Source organism: Panthera tigris, chromosome D1, assembly GCF_018350195.1.
Source record: "Panthera tigris isolate Pti1 chromosome D1, P.tigris_Pti1_mat1.1, whole genome shotgun sequence".
Lineage (NCBI taxonomy): Eukaryota > Metazoa > Chordata > Mammalia > Carnivora > Felidae > Panthera > Panthera tigris.
In genome coordinates, this window is record NC_056669.1 from 112,971,754 (window position 1) to 112,990,225 (window position 18,472).

The 18,472-nt window shown below is 64.8% G+C and overlaps 1 protein-coding gene and 1 long non-coding RNA gene across 6 annotated transcripts; one reads left to right on the top strand and one right to left on the bottom strand.

Annotated features, from left to right (window-relative positions):
- The first annotated feature begins 7 nt into the window (after nt 1-7).
- On the top strand, nt 8-16,422 carry IGF2 (insulin like growth factor 2). 5 transcript variants are annotated; one of them, XM_042958948.1, is made up of 4 exons: nt 8-29; nt 12,309-12,471; nt 14,294-14,454; nt 14,735-16,422. In XM_042958948.1, exons 2-4 carry the CDS (start codon nt 12,309-12,311, stop codon nt 14,972-14,974), a joined length of 564 nt encoding a protein of 187 aa, XP_042814882.1. In that variant the 5' UTR covers nt 8-29; the 3' UTR covers nt 14,975-16,422. The 5 variants fall into 5 exon arrangements, with proteins under 5 accessions (XP_042814882.1, XP_042814881.1, XP_042814884.1 ...); XM_042958947.1 differs by lacking the exon at nt 8-29 and adding an exon at nt 770-829; XM_042958950.1 differs by lacking the exon at nt 8-29 and adding an exon at nt 7,275-7,439 and having other exon boundaries at nt 14,303-14,454.
- On the bottom strand, nt 79-2,133 carry LOC122231290. Its single transcript, XR_006208477.1, has 3 exons — nt 2,054-2,133; nt 1,165-1,357; nt 79-302 (listed from the first exon to the last, which is right to left on the bottom strand). It is a non-coding gene; the product is annotated as an uncharacterized LOC122231290 (long non-coding RNA).
- Nucleotides 16,423-18,472: the final 2,050 nt, after the last annotated feature.

Here is an 18,472-nt window from a genome sequence, read left to right on the forward strand (position 1 = left end):
GGCCTGTGGCCAGCCCCAGCCCCACAGAGGTGAGTGTCTTCAGACCCCCAGGGCTGTGCAGAAGAGTCCACGGGTTCAGCCCTCCAAGTGTCAGGGTCTGTGCCAGGGCCTTGTTTCCTTCAGTTCATGGAGCGCCTCTCCCTTCAGGCCCAGGGAAGCTGGGGTGTATTCAGAGTCACACCACAGGCATCTGTGAGTCAGGGGGTCTGCTCCTGGTGCCTGCCTGTCCCTTGGTGGCTCAGGTGTGGGTGCAGCAAGCCCCTTGCCATCTGGGCTCCACAGCCGTCCTTGGAAGGGAGCTCCTGGAAGAAGAAGGGCAAGGGAGGTGGACAGGGCAGTCCATGGGAGCGGGGTGGGGGGGGGCAGACAAGGTGGGGACAGAATTGGAGGAAGGGGAAAGAAAACAGGGAGGGGAAGAGGGAAAACTCATCAGTTGTGAATCAGGAGACCCCAGGAAGCCTGGGCTCAGCTGGGACACATGAGACCCAGGTCCTCCCTGCCCCGGGCTGCGGGACCTCACACGAGTGGCTTGACCTCTCTGGGTCCCTATTTGTCAAAGTGGGTGGCGGTCGCAGACCTCCTGACTGCTCAGTTGTGAGAAGAAAGGGAGGTAGTGGCCCAAGGACAGCAGGGGCACTGCAGTGAGGCGGAGGGCCTTAGAGCACCGGTGTCAGGATTCCATTGTGTTCAGCCGGAGGGGCTTCCTGTGTGTGTGTTCGAGTGGGGGTTGGTGGGGGGGGACTAGAAAGCCCTGGGGCCAGAGTGCCTGGGACACTTCTGGAGCAAGCTCCGTGGTGGTGGCCACAGCGGTTCACGGTTCACTGACAAGGTACTGGGGTGGGGGCACACGCTGAGCTGCCCTGGAGGGGTGCTCTGCGCCAGGGTCTTGGGGAGCTTTGGAAGTGGGGGTGGGGCAGGTGATTGTTCTTGCGCTGGACCCACAAGTCACAGAGGTCACCCTTCAGAGCTGGCAGGGAGGGACCCAGCAGGTGACCCCCTTCTAGGCCGGTTTACCCATCAGAGAGAGGCCAAGAACATTCTTTTAAAGGGGTCTTTATTCCAGACGCTACATAAAACAGTACAACAGCGGCCTTGCCTGGGTCCTTCCCCAGTGTGCCAGTGCTCAGCCCCCTCCCCTGCGCCCCCCACCCGACCCCTACCTACTTTTAGGCTTTTGGTTTATTGATCTGTGGCCTGTGGTGTCTTGTGCCCTGGGTAGCTCGTGCTGTCGGGTCCTGGTGGTTCCGGGTGGACCCGCTGGGTCCCTGGTCCCTCACTTCCAGCTGGGGCTGTGCCGGCTGCGTCCCTCCCGGAGCTCAGAGCAGGGCCTGGGCCTCGGCGGCCGGCGGCGGGTGCCCTGCGGTGGGGAGGGAGGGAGGGGTGCTCAGGGGACCCTCAGAGAATGGAGCAGGGTTTGTAGATTGCTGGGCTCGACCCAGGGAGCAGGAGCGGCCAGCCTGGAGCCAGAGCTGTGGGAGGGAGCCGGGGAAGGAGAAAGGCTGCCTGCTGGGAGCAGGGGAGCAGGGGAGCAGGGGAGCCGGGGAGCCGGGAGGCGGGAGGGAGCGAGCGCAGCCCAGCCGCAGGCCTGGCGTGTAGAGGCCAGGATCAGTGGGTGAGTCCCAATCCTGGGGGATGATGATTCTCCGTGGAGCATGGGTTTGCGATCTGCAGGGGAGGCTTGTGCTGCCCTGGTGCTGGAGCAGGGCAGTGGGGGGTGGGGGTGGGTGGGGTAGGGCTGAAGTTCCGCCAGCCAAGCTCTGGGCAAAAGAGACCCCAGCCCCACAGCGGCCTGAGCTGCAGCTCCCTTCCTACCGTGGAGGGCCGGAAGTCGGGGAGAGCCTGACGCTGGTCCTGGCCAGGGGCGGCCAGTGCCTTTTTTGAGCCCTAGGGTGACCCGGATCTGCCCCCTTCAAGCCTGCCCCTCTAGCCACACTTTTGACTAAATAAGGCGAGGGTTCAGCAGGCAGCCCCGCGGGGGGAGGGAGAACATGTGCGCTCCCCCCTTGCCCTGATGGCTCAGTCTGGCACCCCAAAGTGGCCTCAGCCGTCCTACCTCCAAGGTCCAGGCAGCAGCTGAAGGGCACGTCTCCGAACTTCTCCAAGCTTCTCCTGGCTTCTCCAGGGCCGGCGCCTGTGTGGGCAGAAAGCAGGGGAGGGACCCACTGATCAGCCACTGGCGTGATTGCCCCCCAGGCACCCCAACCAGGGGGAAAGCCCACACTTTGAAAAGGGGCTGTCACCTCAGCACACGACGCCCCCCACTCCCAGCCCCTGGGGAAGCAGGCCTGGAGGAAAGGTGGAGAACCCAGAGCAGAGCCAACGGGGGGGGGGGGGGGGGGCTAAATTCGTCCATAAGCAGAGGCCCTCCAAAGGATCCAAAATCTGTGCTGGGCTCCCAGGGACCCCATTCCTCAACCCCCCCCAATTTCACAGGTCTTTACGCAGTGGGGAGTGACTTCAAGGCACCTGAAGCTCCCTTCTCACCCTCCCTCCGTCCCCAGGCACACCCGCCCAGGCCAGAAAGCCAGGGACACGGGAGGCTGCGAACGAAGGCTGGCGGAGAGGGGAGGGGGCGGTGATGGGTGGGGGGAGACAGGCCAGATGTTCTTGGAATGGGACACGGGGTGATTGATGTGGACTGGAATTTGAAGGGGGAACATTCCCCACGTGCCTGGGGCTCTGGGTGGAAAATGGACTGTTTTTCATGGGGGGGGGGGTGTCCCTGTCCTGCCAAACTAATGTGGAGGACTGCCTCAGCCTTGACTGGGTCCCCACACCTGTCCAGTGGCCTTAACCCCTGCCCTCCCACAATGTCAGGCTTTGAGCTGCTCCCCTCTAACTGGGGTCCTTCTGTGGGGTGACTTTGGGTACAAGCGATGCTGTCCCAGCCCCAGGATCCCCACCATTCCTCTGTCCCCAGCAATGCCTTTTTCCTCGCAGCTCCTTACCCCTCAGGTGCCCCCCACGGTCGCTGCCCCCCACCCTCAAGATCGCCCAGTTCCCAGGGGGTGGCCGTGTTCCTGCCGCCAGCGCCCTGCGCCTGCGTCGTCGGGTTCAGTACTGGCTTTTAAGCAATTGACTTTCCCGGCAGGGAGAGAGAGACTTCGCGTGAAAATGCTCTTTGAGAAAACGAAAGGACACCCCTGGCACCCTGGCCACCGTGCGGTCCTGCCCCGTCCCTCCTCCCCATGCCGGCTCTTCTCTTGTTCCTCATTCCCTCCCCTCTTTCCAGTTACCCAAGCGAATGGGCTTCGCCGTCGTCTGGGGACCGGGAAAGGCGGGAGCGGTGCTCGCGGAGCGCCCCGGCGCGCGGGGGGCGGCCGTCTGGGGTGCTCCAGGGCCCCCAAGCCGAGCCGGGGACGAGCCTGCCCGCGGCGGCGGCCCGGCCGCGGCTTCGCCTAGGCTCGCAGCGCGGGAGCGCGTGGGGCGCGGCGGCGACGGGGAGCGCGGGGCCGTCCTCGGAGGCGGCCGGGCAGGGAGCCCGGGGCCCCGGGAGCGCCGGGGAGCCGCGCCCGGGTTCCTCCCTTCCTCCCGACGCCCGCTCCGCCGGGCCGCTGCCGCAGGCGCGCTCACCGCGCCAGAAGGCAGAAGAGGGAGAAGCAACGCTCCTTCCGGGGCGCGCGCCCCGGGGGGCCCGGCGCTACCTGCCCGCGCCCGCGCCCCCCGGGGAGGGCGCCCCTGCTCCGCGCGCGAGCCCCCAGACGCGGGGGAGCGCCGGCGGCGCGCCGCCTGCCCGGCACCCGGGGCTCCGCCGCTGCGAGGCAGCCCTCCACCTCCGGGGTCCCCAGTCACCGAGCGACTTCCCTGCTCCCACCAAACGCGGGCATTATTATTTTTTTTTCCCCTGGGATCCTCCAGATTTCAGGCTTGCTCCCAGGCCCTCCGAATGCATCCAGCATTTCCCCAGGTCACAAGAATTTTCTTGGACACCAATTTCCGGGGACCTGGAAACAGGAGCCCCGGCTGCGTTCCCCCAGATTCACCTAGTGGCCTGGATCCCCAAACTCACTGGGCATTTTCTCCCAGGCTCTTAACAGTTTTGTACACCCTGCTCCCATCCTACCGATCCGCACACCGCCAATGCGGATCCCCCCAAATTTAAACGTTACCCCCAGGTCCTGTGGTCATGCTGACCCATTTGCCTGGCTCCCCAGAAGGTGGACAGTGTTTTTCTGGCACTTAGGCATCGTCTCCAAAACAAGTGAAGCCCTTCCCCTGTGTCTCCATAATTTTGCACGTGAAATTCGGGGTCTCCCAAGCATTCTGTCCCTGCTCTGCTCCCCGACACTGAAGCCCTGTTCTCCCGGTTCACCACAGTTTGGGATCTTATCCGCCGCGTTCCACAAATTTATTGGCACCAGCCTGGGTTCCCTAAATTTTACACAAAGACTCCCAGGTTCCCCCAACACCACGAGCAATCTTCCCAGAACCCTCAGAGTTTGAACGTGGCTTCCCTATTCTTTCACTAACATGTAGGCATTACACCCAAAGGACACCAAGCCCTATTCTGAACCACAGACAGTCTGCTCTTTTCTCGTGCCTTCCACAAAGTTCAGAGGTTGATTTCTGATCCCCAGAACTCATTGACCAATTTTGTGTGTGTGTTGGGGGGTGCCATGAAAGATGTGGGAGCGTTTGTTTACAGGGCTCTCCAAGCTCCCTGGCCACTAATCAGGTCCCTTACAGTTTAGACACTGTCACCCAGACCCCGAAAGCACACTGAGCAATTACCCGAGATGTGCTTCTTGGTGACTGTGGTTTACGCAGGTTCCCCTGGGTCCCACCGCGCACAAAACAGACGCTCGCACAAAGCCCCTGTCTCCTTATACCGGGCTCTGTTGGGTGTTCCCAGGAACCAAATATTCTGAATATTTTCTCCGCATCATAAGATTTTGAGTATTAAAAAAAAAATTCCCTGTATCCCACTGGCTCACTGACAAAAGTCCAGATTTTCTAAAATTCAGACAGTGGTCTCAAATCCCAGGATGACACGGGACCCTTTTCCTGTTCCCTTATATTTGGACATGCTGGGCTCTCCTCTCAAATATTACTTATTGCCTTCCAGGCCCGTCAACACAGGCCCTAAAATTCCTTGGGCCCCAAAGCATCTTGGGCACCCACAAAGTCACCCAAAATGTAAGCAATGTTTCCTGGGTCTCTCACACACTGAAAACTCCTCATAGGTCACCAGTTTTGGACATTGATTTTCTAGGCCTCATGACCTACGAACTCTTAATCTTTTCCCTTAAAGCTTAGATATTGATCCCCAATTTTCCTGAGGACTCTGAGTAACTTCCCTGGATCCCCAGATTCAAAAATTAGTTTTCTGGGGCCTCCAAATTGAGACATGTCTCCCAGCCCTCCAAAATAAATTGGGACTTTCCCCACACTTCCACAAAACAACTGAGCCTTCTTTGGACACTGATTTTTGAGTCCCCTGAATTTACGACCCTTGCCCCAGGTCCCCGTAAATTTAGGCAGCTTCCCATGGGCTCCCCAAAATGAAAATGTCCAGGGATCAAAAAATATCCTAGAAATCCCAGGTCTTATGGGCCTGTGTCCTACAAGCTTCCTGGCTACTAACCAGGGTCCCTGAAATTTAGATCTCTGCCTCCATTGGACAATTCCCATGGATCCCCAAAACTTGGGCCATTGTAGACAGTGCCCAAGAAAACAGCATATTTTTTCCCTGTTCATCAGAAATAAACTAATTGAAATCAAATAGAAAATTAAAATATAAAGGGACATGGAATTTCTGGATTTCCCAGGTGTACTGATCACACCCCAGTTTCCCCCATTTAGACAGTATTTCTCGAGTCCCTACAGGATAGTGAGAATTCTCCTCAAAGCCACAATTATGGAGTTCCCCTCCTTGGCCTCGCAGGCATCCAGGCCACTAACCTGCATTCGTCAACTGTGGAAGCAATTCTGTATTTCCCGTCACCACACTGAGACTTTGCGTAGCCCCCCCAAAGTGTGTTCAGTGTTTCACTTCCCCCAATTTTAGATAACGTGCCTCTTAGGTCCCCCCTGCGTTTCGCGTTGAGAATTTTCCCAGAGTCACCCCAAAACCTACCTCCCACAAATTAGCCTAGGGTTCCCCCTAAGCTTGCTGACTAAGATGCTAGGGCCCCCACATGTTTGACTCTGATTTCTTGGCCCCCGCGAGCCCCGAGCAACTTCCCCTGATCCACTAGACTTGGACCCTGTATCTGGAGTCTCAAATTTAGTCATTGATTACAGCTCCCCACATCAAGGGAGCCTCCCTCGGGTCTCCTACGTCGGGGTACTGGGGCCTTCGGCCGCAAACCACACGGAGCTCTGACTTGCCTTCCGATATCTGGGCATTGTTCCCGGCCCGCCCGCAGCCCCTCGGCAGCTTTCTCAGCCCCGCTCGCGGCGGGGCACGAGTTTCAGGCCTCTCTTCGTCTCCTACGAAAGCCCCCAAGCTGCTCGGATTTGGGAGATTTCTCTCTGCGTTCCCCCAACACACTTGGCCCTGCAGCGTATCCGCCAGGACGTGGGCAGTGCTTCTCCCGCGTCCAGGAAAACGACTGGGCATTGCCCCCAGTTTCCCCCAAATTTGGGCATTGTCCCCGGGTCTTCCAAAGGACTGGGCGTTGCCCCCGGACATTGGGGACTGCCCCCGGGGTCTCGCTCACCTTCAGCAGCGTCCACCGCCGCCTCAGAGCGCTCGTTTTGCTGCCTCAGCTCCTTCTGCGCCCGCGGACGCAGCCTCCAGCCTCCAGCCTTGCGGTGAGCTCCCCGCCGCCTCCGCGGCCCCGGCCCGGCTCCCCTCCCGCCCCGCCACTGTCCCGCCGGGGCCGCCGCTCGCCGGGCGGGCGCAGGAGTCCGCTGAGGGCTTGCGGCTCGGCGGCCGCGCTTGCTGCCGCGCGCCCCGAAACCCGCGCCGCTTTCGTTTGCTTTTTGCAAAGCTCACGATCGTGGGGGGAAGGGGCCGTGGCGGCCCCCAGTTGGGGAGGGCCTGGCGCTGGGTCGCAGGGACGCCGTGGAGAGGCGCACCCCGCTCTGGCGGCGCGGCGCCTCCAAGTCCGCCAGGCAGGGGACTCGGGGAGGCGCGCGCGGAGCGCGGGCGAAGTGATTGATGGCGGAGCGAGGGGGCGAGCCGGCGCGGGCTTCCGCCGGCGGCGGCCCCTTCCCCTCGGAGAGGCGCGGGTGGCCGGGGGCGCCGAGGGGCGGGCGGGACGCCGGGGCTTGTGCGTGGTTTTGACTTGGTAAAAATCACGACTTCTTACGTCGTCCAAACTCTCCAGGAGATGGTTTCCCCAGACCCCCAAATTATCGTGGTGGCCCCCGGGGCCGAACCCGAGTCTACGCAAGTCCAACGCAGTGAGGACGGGGGAACCATTCTCCGGATATTTTGGGTGGGCCCCAAAGGCGAGCTGCTTAGACGAACCCCGGTGAGCTCGGTCATGCAGGTAGGATTGGAGCGCCGCTTCCCGCCCTGCTCCTCCGTCCCCGGCCAGGCGCGGCCTCGGTCGGCCCCATCGGCCGGCGCTCCCCGGGAACCGCACCTGGCGGCCGCCGCAGCTGCACCCCGGCTCCCGCGCGGCACCGGGGGGCGCTCAGGTTCTGGCTGCTGCGACTCCAGGAGCCGCGCCTGCTCGGGCAGGTGGCGGCCGCGCGCCATGCCCAAGCCCCGGGCTTCCTCCCTCCCCTGCAGCTCCCCGCGGGACTCGGGGACCCCCCGACCGGGCGCCGCCAAACCACCTGCGTCCTCCTCACTCTGGACCGCGCGCGCCCGCCGCGTAGCCCCCGGCCGCCGCTAGGGCCCGGGACACCGCCCACCCTTCTCGCTTCGCGCCCCCCGCGTGCGCGAACCTAGAGACCCCTAGGAATCTAGAGATCCCGGGAACCCGAGCGTCCCCCCTCCCCCCCGCCCTTCCCCCCCCTCCCCCCCACCGACACACACTTCAGAACGCGAGACTCGGGACTCGGGATTTCTTTCGCATTCTGCCGCTCCCCGCCCCCAGCCCAATCTGGCCCCGAGCACCCCACAGCACCCCCCCCCCTACCGTCGCCCCCGGGCCGGGGGCCCCCAGCCCGCGGCCCACCCACCACCCCCCCCCACCCCACCCCCAGCTCGACTTGCGGGGGCGGTCCGGGGGGCGGGGCCAGCGCCCCTCGGGCGCCCATTGGCGCGGGCGCGGGGCCAGCGGGGCCCGAGCGGGCGCCGCGCCGCGGGGTGGCGCGGCTATAAGAGCCGGGCGTTGGCGCCCGCAGTTCGCCTGCTCTCCGGCGGAGCTGCGTGAGGCCAGGCCGGCCCCCGGCCCCCCCCTTCCGGCCGCCCCCGCCTCCTGGCCCACGCCCGCCCGCGCTCGGCCCGCCAGCGCCTCCACCCGGCCGGCGGCCCCGCGTCTTCGCCGCCCGCCGACACGCTGCTGACTCCCGCCTCGGGCGCCGTCGGCGGGGCCGCGCTCCGCCGGGCCTGCGGATCCCCGCCGCCTCCTCTTCCATCTACCTCAACGCCCGCCCCCGCTTCGCCCGAGGAGGCGGTCCCCCCCGCAGGCAGTCCGGCTCGCAGGCCGCCGGCGTTGTCACCCCCCCGCGCTGTCCCCCAGCCCTCCCCGGCGCGCGGCCGGCCGCTCCCCCCTCCTCGCCGCGTCCCGAGCGGCTCGGCGCAGCCACCGCCACCGCCACCCCACCCCCGGGCCCGGGCTCGCGACGGCCGAGGGCTCCGTCGGCCCAATCCGAGCTGGGCGCCCGCGGCCCGGGCGCCCTTCCGCTCCGCCCCCCTCCGCACCTTCCCCGGCCCTCGACGTCGCGCCCTGCCCCGGCTTCTCTGTGCTCCCCGGCCCCCTCTCCGGCCTCTGGCCCCGGCGCCCGCTCTCCGCTCTCCCGCAGCCTGCCCTTCGCTCCCTCCCGTCCCCCCCGGCTCCTTGCCTCCGACTCCCTCCCCCTCCACGCCCGCCCTCTCGCCTCGCCGTCCCGAAGCGGATTAATTATACGCTTTCTGTTTCTCTCCGCGCTGTTCTCCCCCGCTGCGAGCCTGCCCGCCTCTCGCTGTCCTCTCTCCCTCTCTCGCCCTCTCTTCGGCCCCCCCCCTTTCACGTTCTCTCTGTGTCTCTCACTATCTCTGCCCCCCTCTATCCTTGATACAACAGCTGACCTCATTTCCCGATACCCTTTCCCCCCCTAAAAGTACAACATCTGGCCCGCCCCAGCCCGCGGACAGCCCGCCCTCCCCAGACGATCGGACGAGTCCCCCCCCCCCCAAAAAAAAGCCATCCCCCCGTTCTGCCCCGTCGCACATTCGGCCCCCGCGACTCGGCCAGAGCGGCGCTGGCACAGGAGTGTCCGGCAGGAGGGCCAGCGCCCGCTGCTCGGTTTGCGATACGCAGCAGGGAGGTGGGCCGCAGCTGTGCCGGCTTCCAGGTAAGCGGCGTGCGGGCCGGCCGGGAGGGGACGGGGGGCCCCGGCGGGCCCCGGGCGGGGGTGGGGGGGGAGGGGAGGAGGCCGCGGGGCCGGCTCCCGGTGGCGAAGCCCGCGCTCTCCCCAGCGCCGCGGAGGAGGGGCGGGGGTGGGGGTGGGGGGGCTGGCTGGGGGCTTCGGGAAGTGCCCAGGGAGGTGCGAGCTGTCTGCAGAGGCGACTTCCTGGTCGGCTTGTGGGTGCAGCGGGGTGTTGCTGAAAGCCTGCGATTTGTGCCGTGCGGGGGCGGGCCGTGTCCCCCAGGGTGCCGGGTAACGAGGAGGGGCGCGAGCCTCAGAAACCCACCCTGGTATGTTGACGCCGTGCCAGCAAGACTGAAGGAGGAAAACGGGGTGGGCGGGGCCAGGATGGAACAGGGGGCGAGTTGGCAAAAGGCTCACACCCGGCGCCACATGTGCAGTTGACCCCCCCTCCCCACGCGCGGGTGCACCCCCCCCCCCACACACACACAGCCCCCTCCCTGTCCCTGTCCCCAACGTTTCCACCGGGGAATCTGGGGAGAGGGGCCGGTGGGAGGCTCCGAAGGGCAGGAGTGTACAGCCTGGAGAGGGTAACTGCCCCTGCCCAGTGGGGTAGATGGAACTTTCCATGCAAGGGGGTGTAGAGCAGCCCCCCTGCCTCCCCTTCCCCCCACTGCCTGGCGCCTAGAGGGGCTGGGGGTGCAGGAGGAGCCCCCCACCCCCACCCCCACCCCGGGGTACTTTGCTGAGGGGTGGTCCGGAGCAAGTTGTTGGGGGTGCAGGAGAGAAGGGACTGGCTGGGGAGAGGGAGGGGGCGGGAGCAAAGGGGGCGGGGGGGAGTGGTCAGCAGGGAGAGGGGTGGGGGGTAGGGTGGAGCCGGGGCTGGGAGGAGCCGGCTCAGACATAAAAGCCAAAGCACTGACCAGCCTGCAAACTGGACATTAGCTTCTCCTGTGAGGCAGTCCTTCCAGCCTCCTCCTCCTCCTCCTCCAGCCCCAGCGAGCCTCCTGTCCAGCTGCAGGTAACCGGGGCTGTTGAGCGAGGACCCCCGCTGCCCTCTCGCTCCGGCCTGCCCTGCCCTGCCCGCCCCGCTGACGGGGGGGGGGGCCTCGGGCCTCAGCCCCTCAGCCCCTCCTCTCCGCCTCTGCCCTCCTCGCCCCTGGCCTCCCTCCTCCCCGCCACCGCTGGCTCACCTGGCCCAGAGGGCACGCCTCTCACCCAGCCTCTGCTCTCCGCTGGTGCCGGCCGGGACCCCTCACTGGAGTGGCTGGCTTGCAGAGGGTGCAGCTGTGGCTCGCTCTCGGAAGGCGCCCGGTCACTAGCTGGCCAGATTGTTCTTAGAATTTGGAAGGGGGCAGCGGCGGGGGGCAGCTTGGGAGACTGGCTGGGGCCCGGTCCAAGGCGGGAGGAGGTGAGGGGGGGCGCACTTCACACCCTCCTGTGGAGCTGGCCTCTGCTCTTTAGCCGAGTTGAAGCGGGACTGTGCTCCCTTCTTGGTTGCCTCCTCTCCTGCACGATTTATGGCACCAGAAATTCCCTGGGCCTAGCGTGCAGCGGCCTCGCTCCAGGCTGGGAAGGGGCATGCTGCGTGGTGGCCCCCCCCCCCCGCCCCGTCCCCCGCCCCCCGCCCCGGGCCCACCGGGTGTGGAGCCTGGGAGGGGCACATCCGGGCAGGCTGCCCAGCCCCCGGCTTGGGTAGCCTCAGGGTGCCCGTGGGCTCGGAGGCACTGGGCCGTGACTGTCGCCCCAGAAGGGGCTTATACCTGGGCCTGTGGAGGGCTTCCAGGGGCTACCTGCCTGTGGTTGGGAGGGGGGGGGGTGCTTCCACTTTCTGGAGGGGGCAGGGGCAGCTTGCTGGGTCTAAAAGAGAACCTGAGGCCCCCTCCCAAGCCCTCCCAAGCCTTAAGGGGCCCGGCTAACCCTGGCCCCGGGGCCTTGCAGCCACACAGCCCGTGCAGGGGGTGTGTCCCGAGACGTGCTTCTCGGTCCTGACTGGGCCCCAAGGACCTGGTGTCCAGCCTCCAGCTGCCCTGACTTGTTCTCTCCAGCTCCCTGGGTGGGGTTTGGTACCTCAGTGGGGAGAGGGTCTGATGAACCCACAGGGACCTTGAGGTGCCTGGCCCTGGAGGGTGGGTGTGATGCCAGGCCCGGAGAGGAGGCCTTTGGCCTTTTTGTGTGTTTTGGGGTGCCCAGGGCAGGCTGGGGTGGGGGACTGGGCGATTCAGGAGAATGAGGCCCCTGGAAGTGTGGCTGGCACTGCACAGTAACCACTGGATCCTCGACCTGAGCTTTGCTCAGTCCCCGGGGTGGGGGGGGGTGGGGGGGTGGGGGGTGGCTGGGAGGGTGGAAGAGGCTGTGGGGGAGGGGGAAGGGGTGGGATTGGCACGGCAGGACCCCTGCTGCTTGGGGGGGGCAGGTCCTCTGGGATGCACACAGCTCTGCGGTGGGGCGGGGCCGTCTGCCATCTTGGCTGATGCGGGGAGGCCCGCGGAGTGGCCACTGCCCTGCGCTGGTCCCGCCCCCCCATGACTTCATAGGACAGAGGCCAGGTTCAGTGTCCAGCCCTGTCCCCTGCGGCTCTGGGGTGTGGCTGAGCCCCTGCGGTGGTGACGGCGGGGGCGATCATCCCCTCGTGAAACTTGGTGCCCATCAAAGACGTGCTTCACACACATCCGCTCAAACCTGGGGCGACTGCGCACCCCGCCTGGGCAGGAGAGCACGCGTTCTTTCTGGCCATTAGAGCGGCCACGTTTAGGACATGGCGATCTAAAGCCGGAACCGAACTTGGAGTCAGGAGGCGGCCGGGCTGGTGTCTCCCAGAGGCCCCGGCCTGGCGGGGCGGCGGGAGTGGCCTCCAGCCCTGGACTTGGCTCATGGCCTCCTGTCTCCGCCCCTAGATGCCGATGGGGGTCCCAATGGGGAAGTCGATGCTGGTGTTGCTCACCTTCTTGGCCTTGGCCTCGTGCTGCTTTGCTGCTTACCGCCCCAGTGAGACCCTGTGCGGCGGGGAGCTGGTGGACACCCTCCAGTTTGTCTGTGGGGACCGCGGCTTTTACTTCAGTAAGTAGCCCAGTGCGCGTTGGGGCGGGGGTGGGGGGGGGCGCACCCAGCAGGTGCTCTCTAAATGCTGGAGTCCTCCCTCCCGTCTCCCAGACGCCCATGGACACCTCCTGGGATACCTGGTGTGGGTGGCCAGGCAGAGGGAAGCTACTGAGACTCCATGAGCACAGTTGGGACCCTGGAGTCCGCATTTATTGGGCACCTGCAGTGAGCATGGGTGGTGCCCACACCCCTGACCTTCCTGTGACACCATGAAAAGTAGAACGCTCTCCTCCCAGGCAGGGTGGGATCTAGGTGGGGGCCAGGCCGTAGCAGGTGCGGGTGGGGTGCAGGGTGGGCTGGAGGCAGGCCCCAGTCCTGGCAGGGAGGCGGACTTTCCCTCACTGCTTCTTCCTGACCTGCTCTTGGGCGGGCTGTGGGCACAAAAGGTTCCTACACATCTGGGGGGGGAGGGGTGCGTCTGACATGTAGATGGTGGGCAGGTATTTGTGGATTACCTGATTTAGCGTTTGGTAGAAGGGATCGGAGACCCCTAGAAACCAAAGCGTGTGTTGCATGCCCCATGGGCTGGGGGGGGTGCCGAGCTCCCCCCACCCCAGGCTTGCAGGAGAGGAGATGAGGCCCTGCCTACAAGACATTGGGGGGCGGGGTGGGGCATCCGCCTGAGGGGTGGGCCTCAGCATGGGCTTTGGCTGTTCCTTGGGCTTCTCTCTTTCCATGTCCATCCTGGGGCTGGGTTTTCCCCTAGAGCGCTGCTTTTCCTTGCCCCGGGCCCTGGGTGGGGCCCCCAGTTGGAGGTGACCTCTTCCTCAGGGGTGTGGGCCATTGCCCTCCCCTCCCAGAAAGCTGGGCCTCAGGGGAGCATTTATCTGGATAGTGGGAGGGACTGCAGAGCAGACCCAGGCTGACCCTGAAGGTGGGGAGCGCGAGCTCCCTGCTGCTGGCTCAGCCACCTCTGTTCCCAACAGGAGCCCAGACGTGGGTGGGGGCGGGGGAGGTGAGATGGTGAGGACCCTGGTGGTCGCACCTGGCCCTGCTGCTCCCCGAGCGGCATCCCCCTCTGCAGCCTCTACTTACCCAGCGGTGAAACGGGCCGCACAGACGCCAGCCTTGGTCTCTCCAAGCTTCTCTTTGAAAAGCACCCCTGCTTCCCCACGCTTTGGAAGCCCAGTCCACCCTGGCCTTGCCTGTGCCCCCCCACCCCACCCTCGCACCTGCCTCCTTTTGGGGGCAGGAAGTGGCGCTGCGTAGGGTCTGGTGCCCAGGGAGTGAGGCCCCTGCAAGGAGGGCTGGGCCGAGCCCCCACCCAGTGGGACCTCCTCCCCCCTGGCGCCCGTCCTCCCCCCCCTCCCCCTCCCCCTCCAAGGCGAGGGCCGGACTTTTCCTTGCAGCTGACCTTGGAGCCCAAGCAGCGGAGGGGCGGGGACGACGGGAGGAAAGGGGGGCGTGGTTTCATGCAGGTCCTCACTCCTCCCCTCCCGTCTTCCCCTTCTTCTCCCATGCCTGCCTCGGAGTCTCGAGGGCTACGGGCCACCCAGGGTCCTGCTCTGTTCAGGGAGGACACTTGCGTCCCAGCGTGGCCTTCAGGACGGGACCCTGCGCCCCGAATCGTGGGGGGGCGGCTGGGCCCCTGACGGGCTCACGCCTGCGCACTTTCCCCACCTCCCTGGGCAGTGGACCCTGGAGGCCGTGCCCACCGTCCGTGCGAGGAGGGAGGCACCGCGAGGCCAGGGGGCTGGCGCCCTGCCTCCCCGGGGCCGGCGCCCCCTTGCCCGGCTGCGGTGCACTTGGTGCTCAAGGGCGGCTCTCGTTCCCCCTGTGGGACTTCCAGGCAGGCCGGCGAGCCGCGTGAACCGCCGCAGCAGCCGTGGCATCGTGGAAGAGTGTTGCTTCCGCAGCTGTGACCTGGCCCTTCTGGAGACCTACTGCGCCGCCCCCGCCAAGTCCGAGAGGGACGTGTCGACCCCTCCGACCGTGCTTCCGGTAGGCACGGGGCCGCTGCTGGGGGGTGGGGGGGTGGTGGTGGGGACCCTGCTCTCCTGCCCTCCCTCTGGGGGGACCGGGGCTCAGCCAGCTCCTGGGCTCGCGGGTCCCCCACGCCAAGGACCCCGGTCCAGAGCCGGCCGTCCAGCCGTTCCCCGTGGGCAGGCGAGCCCCCTCCCCGTGTGGGGCCGCTGAGGGGTCCACGGGGGAGGGCAGGGTGGCTGGGGGCAGGAGCCAGGGAGCAGGGGCCCCCTTGACTGGTCCTCCCCGCCCCCCCCAGGACAACTTCCCCAGATACCCCGTGGGCAAGTTCTTCCAATATGACAGCTGGAAGCAATCGGCCCAGCGCCTGCGCAGGGGCCTGCCTGCCCTCCTGCGCGCCCGCCGGGGTCGCATGCTCGCCAAGGAGCTCGAGGCGTTCAGAGAGGCCAAGCGTCACCGTCCCCTGATCGCCCTGCCCACCCACGACCCCGCCGCCCACGGGGACGCCTCTCCGGAGGCGTCCGCCAATCAGAAGTGAGCCAAACTGTCGTAATTCTGCAGAATGGCACCGTCCACCTGGTGCCCTCCTCCTGACCGGGGGCCGTGTTCCATCGGGTCCCGCCTCCGACATCTCCCGGTACCATTTTCCCTCCGCGGGCTCCCCCACCCCCAGCCCCCGTGCCCCAACCTCCCCATGTCAGGCTCTTCTCTCCTTGGCCTTCTCCATCCGGCCAAGGGGAATGGTAGTAACACCTCTGAAACTATACAAACTCAATTGGCGTTAAGCATCCCCCCAAATCACCCCCAAATCACACGACAAAATACTAAATTATGAACCCCTGAATGACACACACGCATGCACATCAGTCCCCTTAAAACTAATTGGCTTTTTAGAAACACCAGAACAGTAATTTGGCTTAAAAAAAAAACCCAAAACAACTAAAAATATCAATTGGCTAAAAAAATACTAAAACCAAATTGACTTAAAAACGATTGGCATAATGAAAGAATCAGGCACCCCCCTTCCCTCTCTTCCCCAGGGACCTCGAGTCAGATTGGCCACGGCTCGGGCCCCTGACCGACCAGGAGAGAGGAAGGGACCCCAGATCTGCAGGCAGGCACGTCCTTGCTCTACAGCCAGCTCTGGCCCTCCACAGGGAGAATTGGCCATCCTCCGACAGCACAGCCCCTTCGCTCTGTTTTCCATCCTCGAAAATCACCATGGAGCTGGTTGGGGGTTCCCAGTAAGACCGAAGGAGGGGAGAACAGAACATGAAAACCAAAATTTGTGAAAATAAGCTTTAATTGGCCCAAACCCCCATGCACCCTAAAGTCAATCCTCCCCAAACCCACACACCCCAAATTCTCACATCTCAGTCCCCGCTCTAAAAACCAGGCATCCCTGCAGACACCCCCCTACATGCACCCACACTCACACATGCACAGCCCTCACACACTCTCATGTACATGCACACATACACACACACTCTCGTGCACACACAGCCCCTCACGCACACACACCCTCACATGCACACACGCACACAGATGAGTGAACCCAGCACGGTGCAGGTCAGACCACGTTCTGCCTTGGCCCCTTCTCTAAGCCGTTTGGTGATGAGGTTTTCATGGGCTGCTCTCCCCTCTGGACCCCTGGGATGCACTCCTGGGGTGGGAGAGGGTGTGTCCCAGGCCCAGGTGGGCGACCCCTCTGTGAGCCCCGAAGCCCCCGGGCCCCACCGGCATCCGTGCCCCCTACCACCGTGTGGCGCAAGGCACGGGTTTGGTGGGACTGGAGGTGGCTGTAGCTGAACGAGACGTGCCTTACAAAGTAGCCTGACCCCCTCGGTGTGCTCCGGTGAGAAAGATCTGGGGACCCCCCAGCACACCTAGGGACCATCTTTGCGGGTCCTCTGGGGGCCTCTCAGAAATGGGGGCTCCCAGGAGGCCGGCGAGGATGGTGGGGAGTGTGGGAAGTCTGGCGGTTGGAGGGGCGGGTGGGGGGCAGTGGGGGCTGGGTGGGGGGACGCTCTGGAGCAGGAGGTGGTCCTGCGGGGTTCGGAGTAGCGGAGTCAGGAGTGACGAGGAGATTTGCAGAATTACCGATTGAATTAGGAGCCCAAATTGACGCCAACTGGTCTGTTACCCCCCTTTAATTGGTTTCTCCTGGGGCTTTTTCCTTTTTTTTTTTTTTTTTTTTTTTTGATCCCTCCTTAGCTTTTTACGCGCTCACACACCAAATTAATCTTACTCCCCGTCCCACGTAACAGGGGGGCAGTGACCAAGCAACGACGCACGAAGCCACCACCACCACCTCTGCGGCTGAGCCGCACGTCCTGCTCCCCGCCATTTAGCGCCCCGATTCGGTTTTTGTTTTAATCTGTCCCTGTCGCTTGGGTTGAGTGGAGAGAGTGGGCCTCCGTGGGGCGCTGGCCACTGCGCCCCATGGAGAAGCCGGAGGGGAAGGGAGCGGGCCGCTTCCCGGCCTGGCCTCTGGGGACGGTGGCTGGTCCCCTGAGGTCCTGAGGGGTGGAGGAGGGGCGGGGAGGTGTCTCCTCGGTGTCAGGAAGGTGCTCGGAGGCCACCAGGAAGAGGGGGCCCCTGGCTGGCTCAGGCCGGCTGGGGGGGAAGGGGTTGCAGGTGTGTGAGTCGAGGGGCTCCATCAGGCTGGAGCAGGTGGCCGCCTTCCTTGCACTTGGGGAGCCCTCCCCCCACCCCTCGGTGACACCTTGCCCACCTCCTCAGCGCCCTGTCTTGTCCCCAGGAGGCTCCGAGCTCTGCAGGGCATCCTAGGGGCCAGGCAGGGTGAGGTCGGGGAGCTGGGGAGGTCAGGAGGGTGCAGGCCCCGCAGAGCAGGAGAGCAGGCGGAAAGGTCCATCAGCCGGGGTCGCTTGGGCCCCGAGGCCCGCGGGTCTGGTGATACCGAAGCAGCCACCACCTCGGTGCCTAGGGCTGTGGCAGGGACCCGGGCGGCTGGGAGGCTTACCTCACCCCCGCTTCTGCCCCCAGTGCAGCCCCCCTGCACGACAGCCCGACTAGCATTCTAGAGGCCCGAGGCTTCTGGGCCCTGGCGACGGGGCTGGCACGACCCTGGGGGCGGTCCGTGCCAGTCCGCTCGAGGCACAGAGGGCCCTTTGGCAGGCGTCCGGGGACTGGGCCATTCGGACCATTGGATAGAAACCCAAAGAGCCAAATTGTCGTAACTGGGACCCAGATTGGCCTGAGATCCAAAAAGACGCGGAGGCACCCTAAATTGTCTGCCCGTCCTGCCGGACGCCCAGCCCACCCAGTGTTACATTCTGCCTCCTTTGGGATGGGTGCTCCGGGACGTCTGCCAACGCTCCTCTGTGTCCCCCTGTGAGCAGCTCTCCGAGGGTCCTCAGCCATCCTGACCCGGGCCCCCCTCTGACCTCCTGAGCCCCTGCTTGTGGCTGTCCATCTTTTCTCCCCCCCTCAACTGTCTTCAGCAGGACCCCCTCTTGGGTCCCCCCCTGTGCCATCACCTGAAGACCCCCACGTGCCCAGCACCGAATGTCATCTCGCCCACTGCCCTGGTCCATCTGGCAGTGGCTGGTGCGGGCCTCCACTTGCCCCCTTTAACATGCTGATATTTCTGGCAAAACTCATTGCTTGGGTTTTGTCTTTAACGTTTACTGCTTGCAATCCCAATAAAGCATTCAAATTTATCTTGTTCTGAGTTCTCTGTTCTTTCACCGGCGCACGGGGTCCGGGGGTGGGGAGGGGCAGGGAGGGAGGCCCCTGGGGGTGCGGGCGCCCCTCTGCTCCCTCACGGCACAAACGGCAGGTCGGGGTGGCCTGGAAGCCTGTGCGCTTTCGGTGGGGACCAGGGCCATCTGCGTGTCCCATGGCCTGGGACAATCTCAGGAGCCCAGTCCTCGAAGACGGGGTGCCCCTGCTGCAAAAAGGGGCTCTGAGGGGAGGGTTTCCAGGAGCCACTGAGGAGAAGGGAAGTGTCTTCAGTGCCAACCCCAGGGGCCTCTTCCAGCCTGGGGGTGGGTGCTGGGGGCCCACTGGGTTC

What these genes read in the sequence shown, in the direction of transcription:
- IGF2 (XM_042958950.1), top strand. Translation starts at nt 7,278, where the DNA reads ATGGTTTCCCCAGACCCCCAAATTATCGTGGTGGCCCCCGGGGCCGAA. An exon ending in GGACCGCGGCTTTTACTTCA is followed by an intron (nt 12,472 to 14,302) that starts GTAAGTAGCCCA and finishes TGGGACTTCCAG; the next exon opens with GCAGGCCGGCGAGCCGCGTG. An exon ending in CCCCTCCGACCGTGCTTCCG is followed by an intron (nt 14,455 to 14,734) that starts GTAGGCACGGGG and finishes CGCCCCCCCCAG; the next exon opens with GACAACTTCCCCAGATACCC.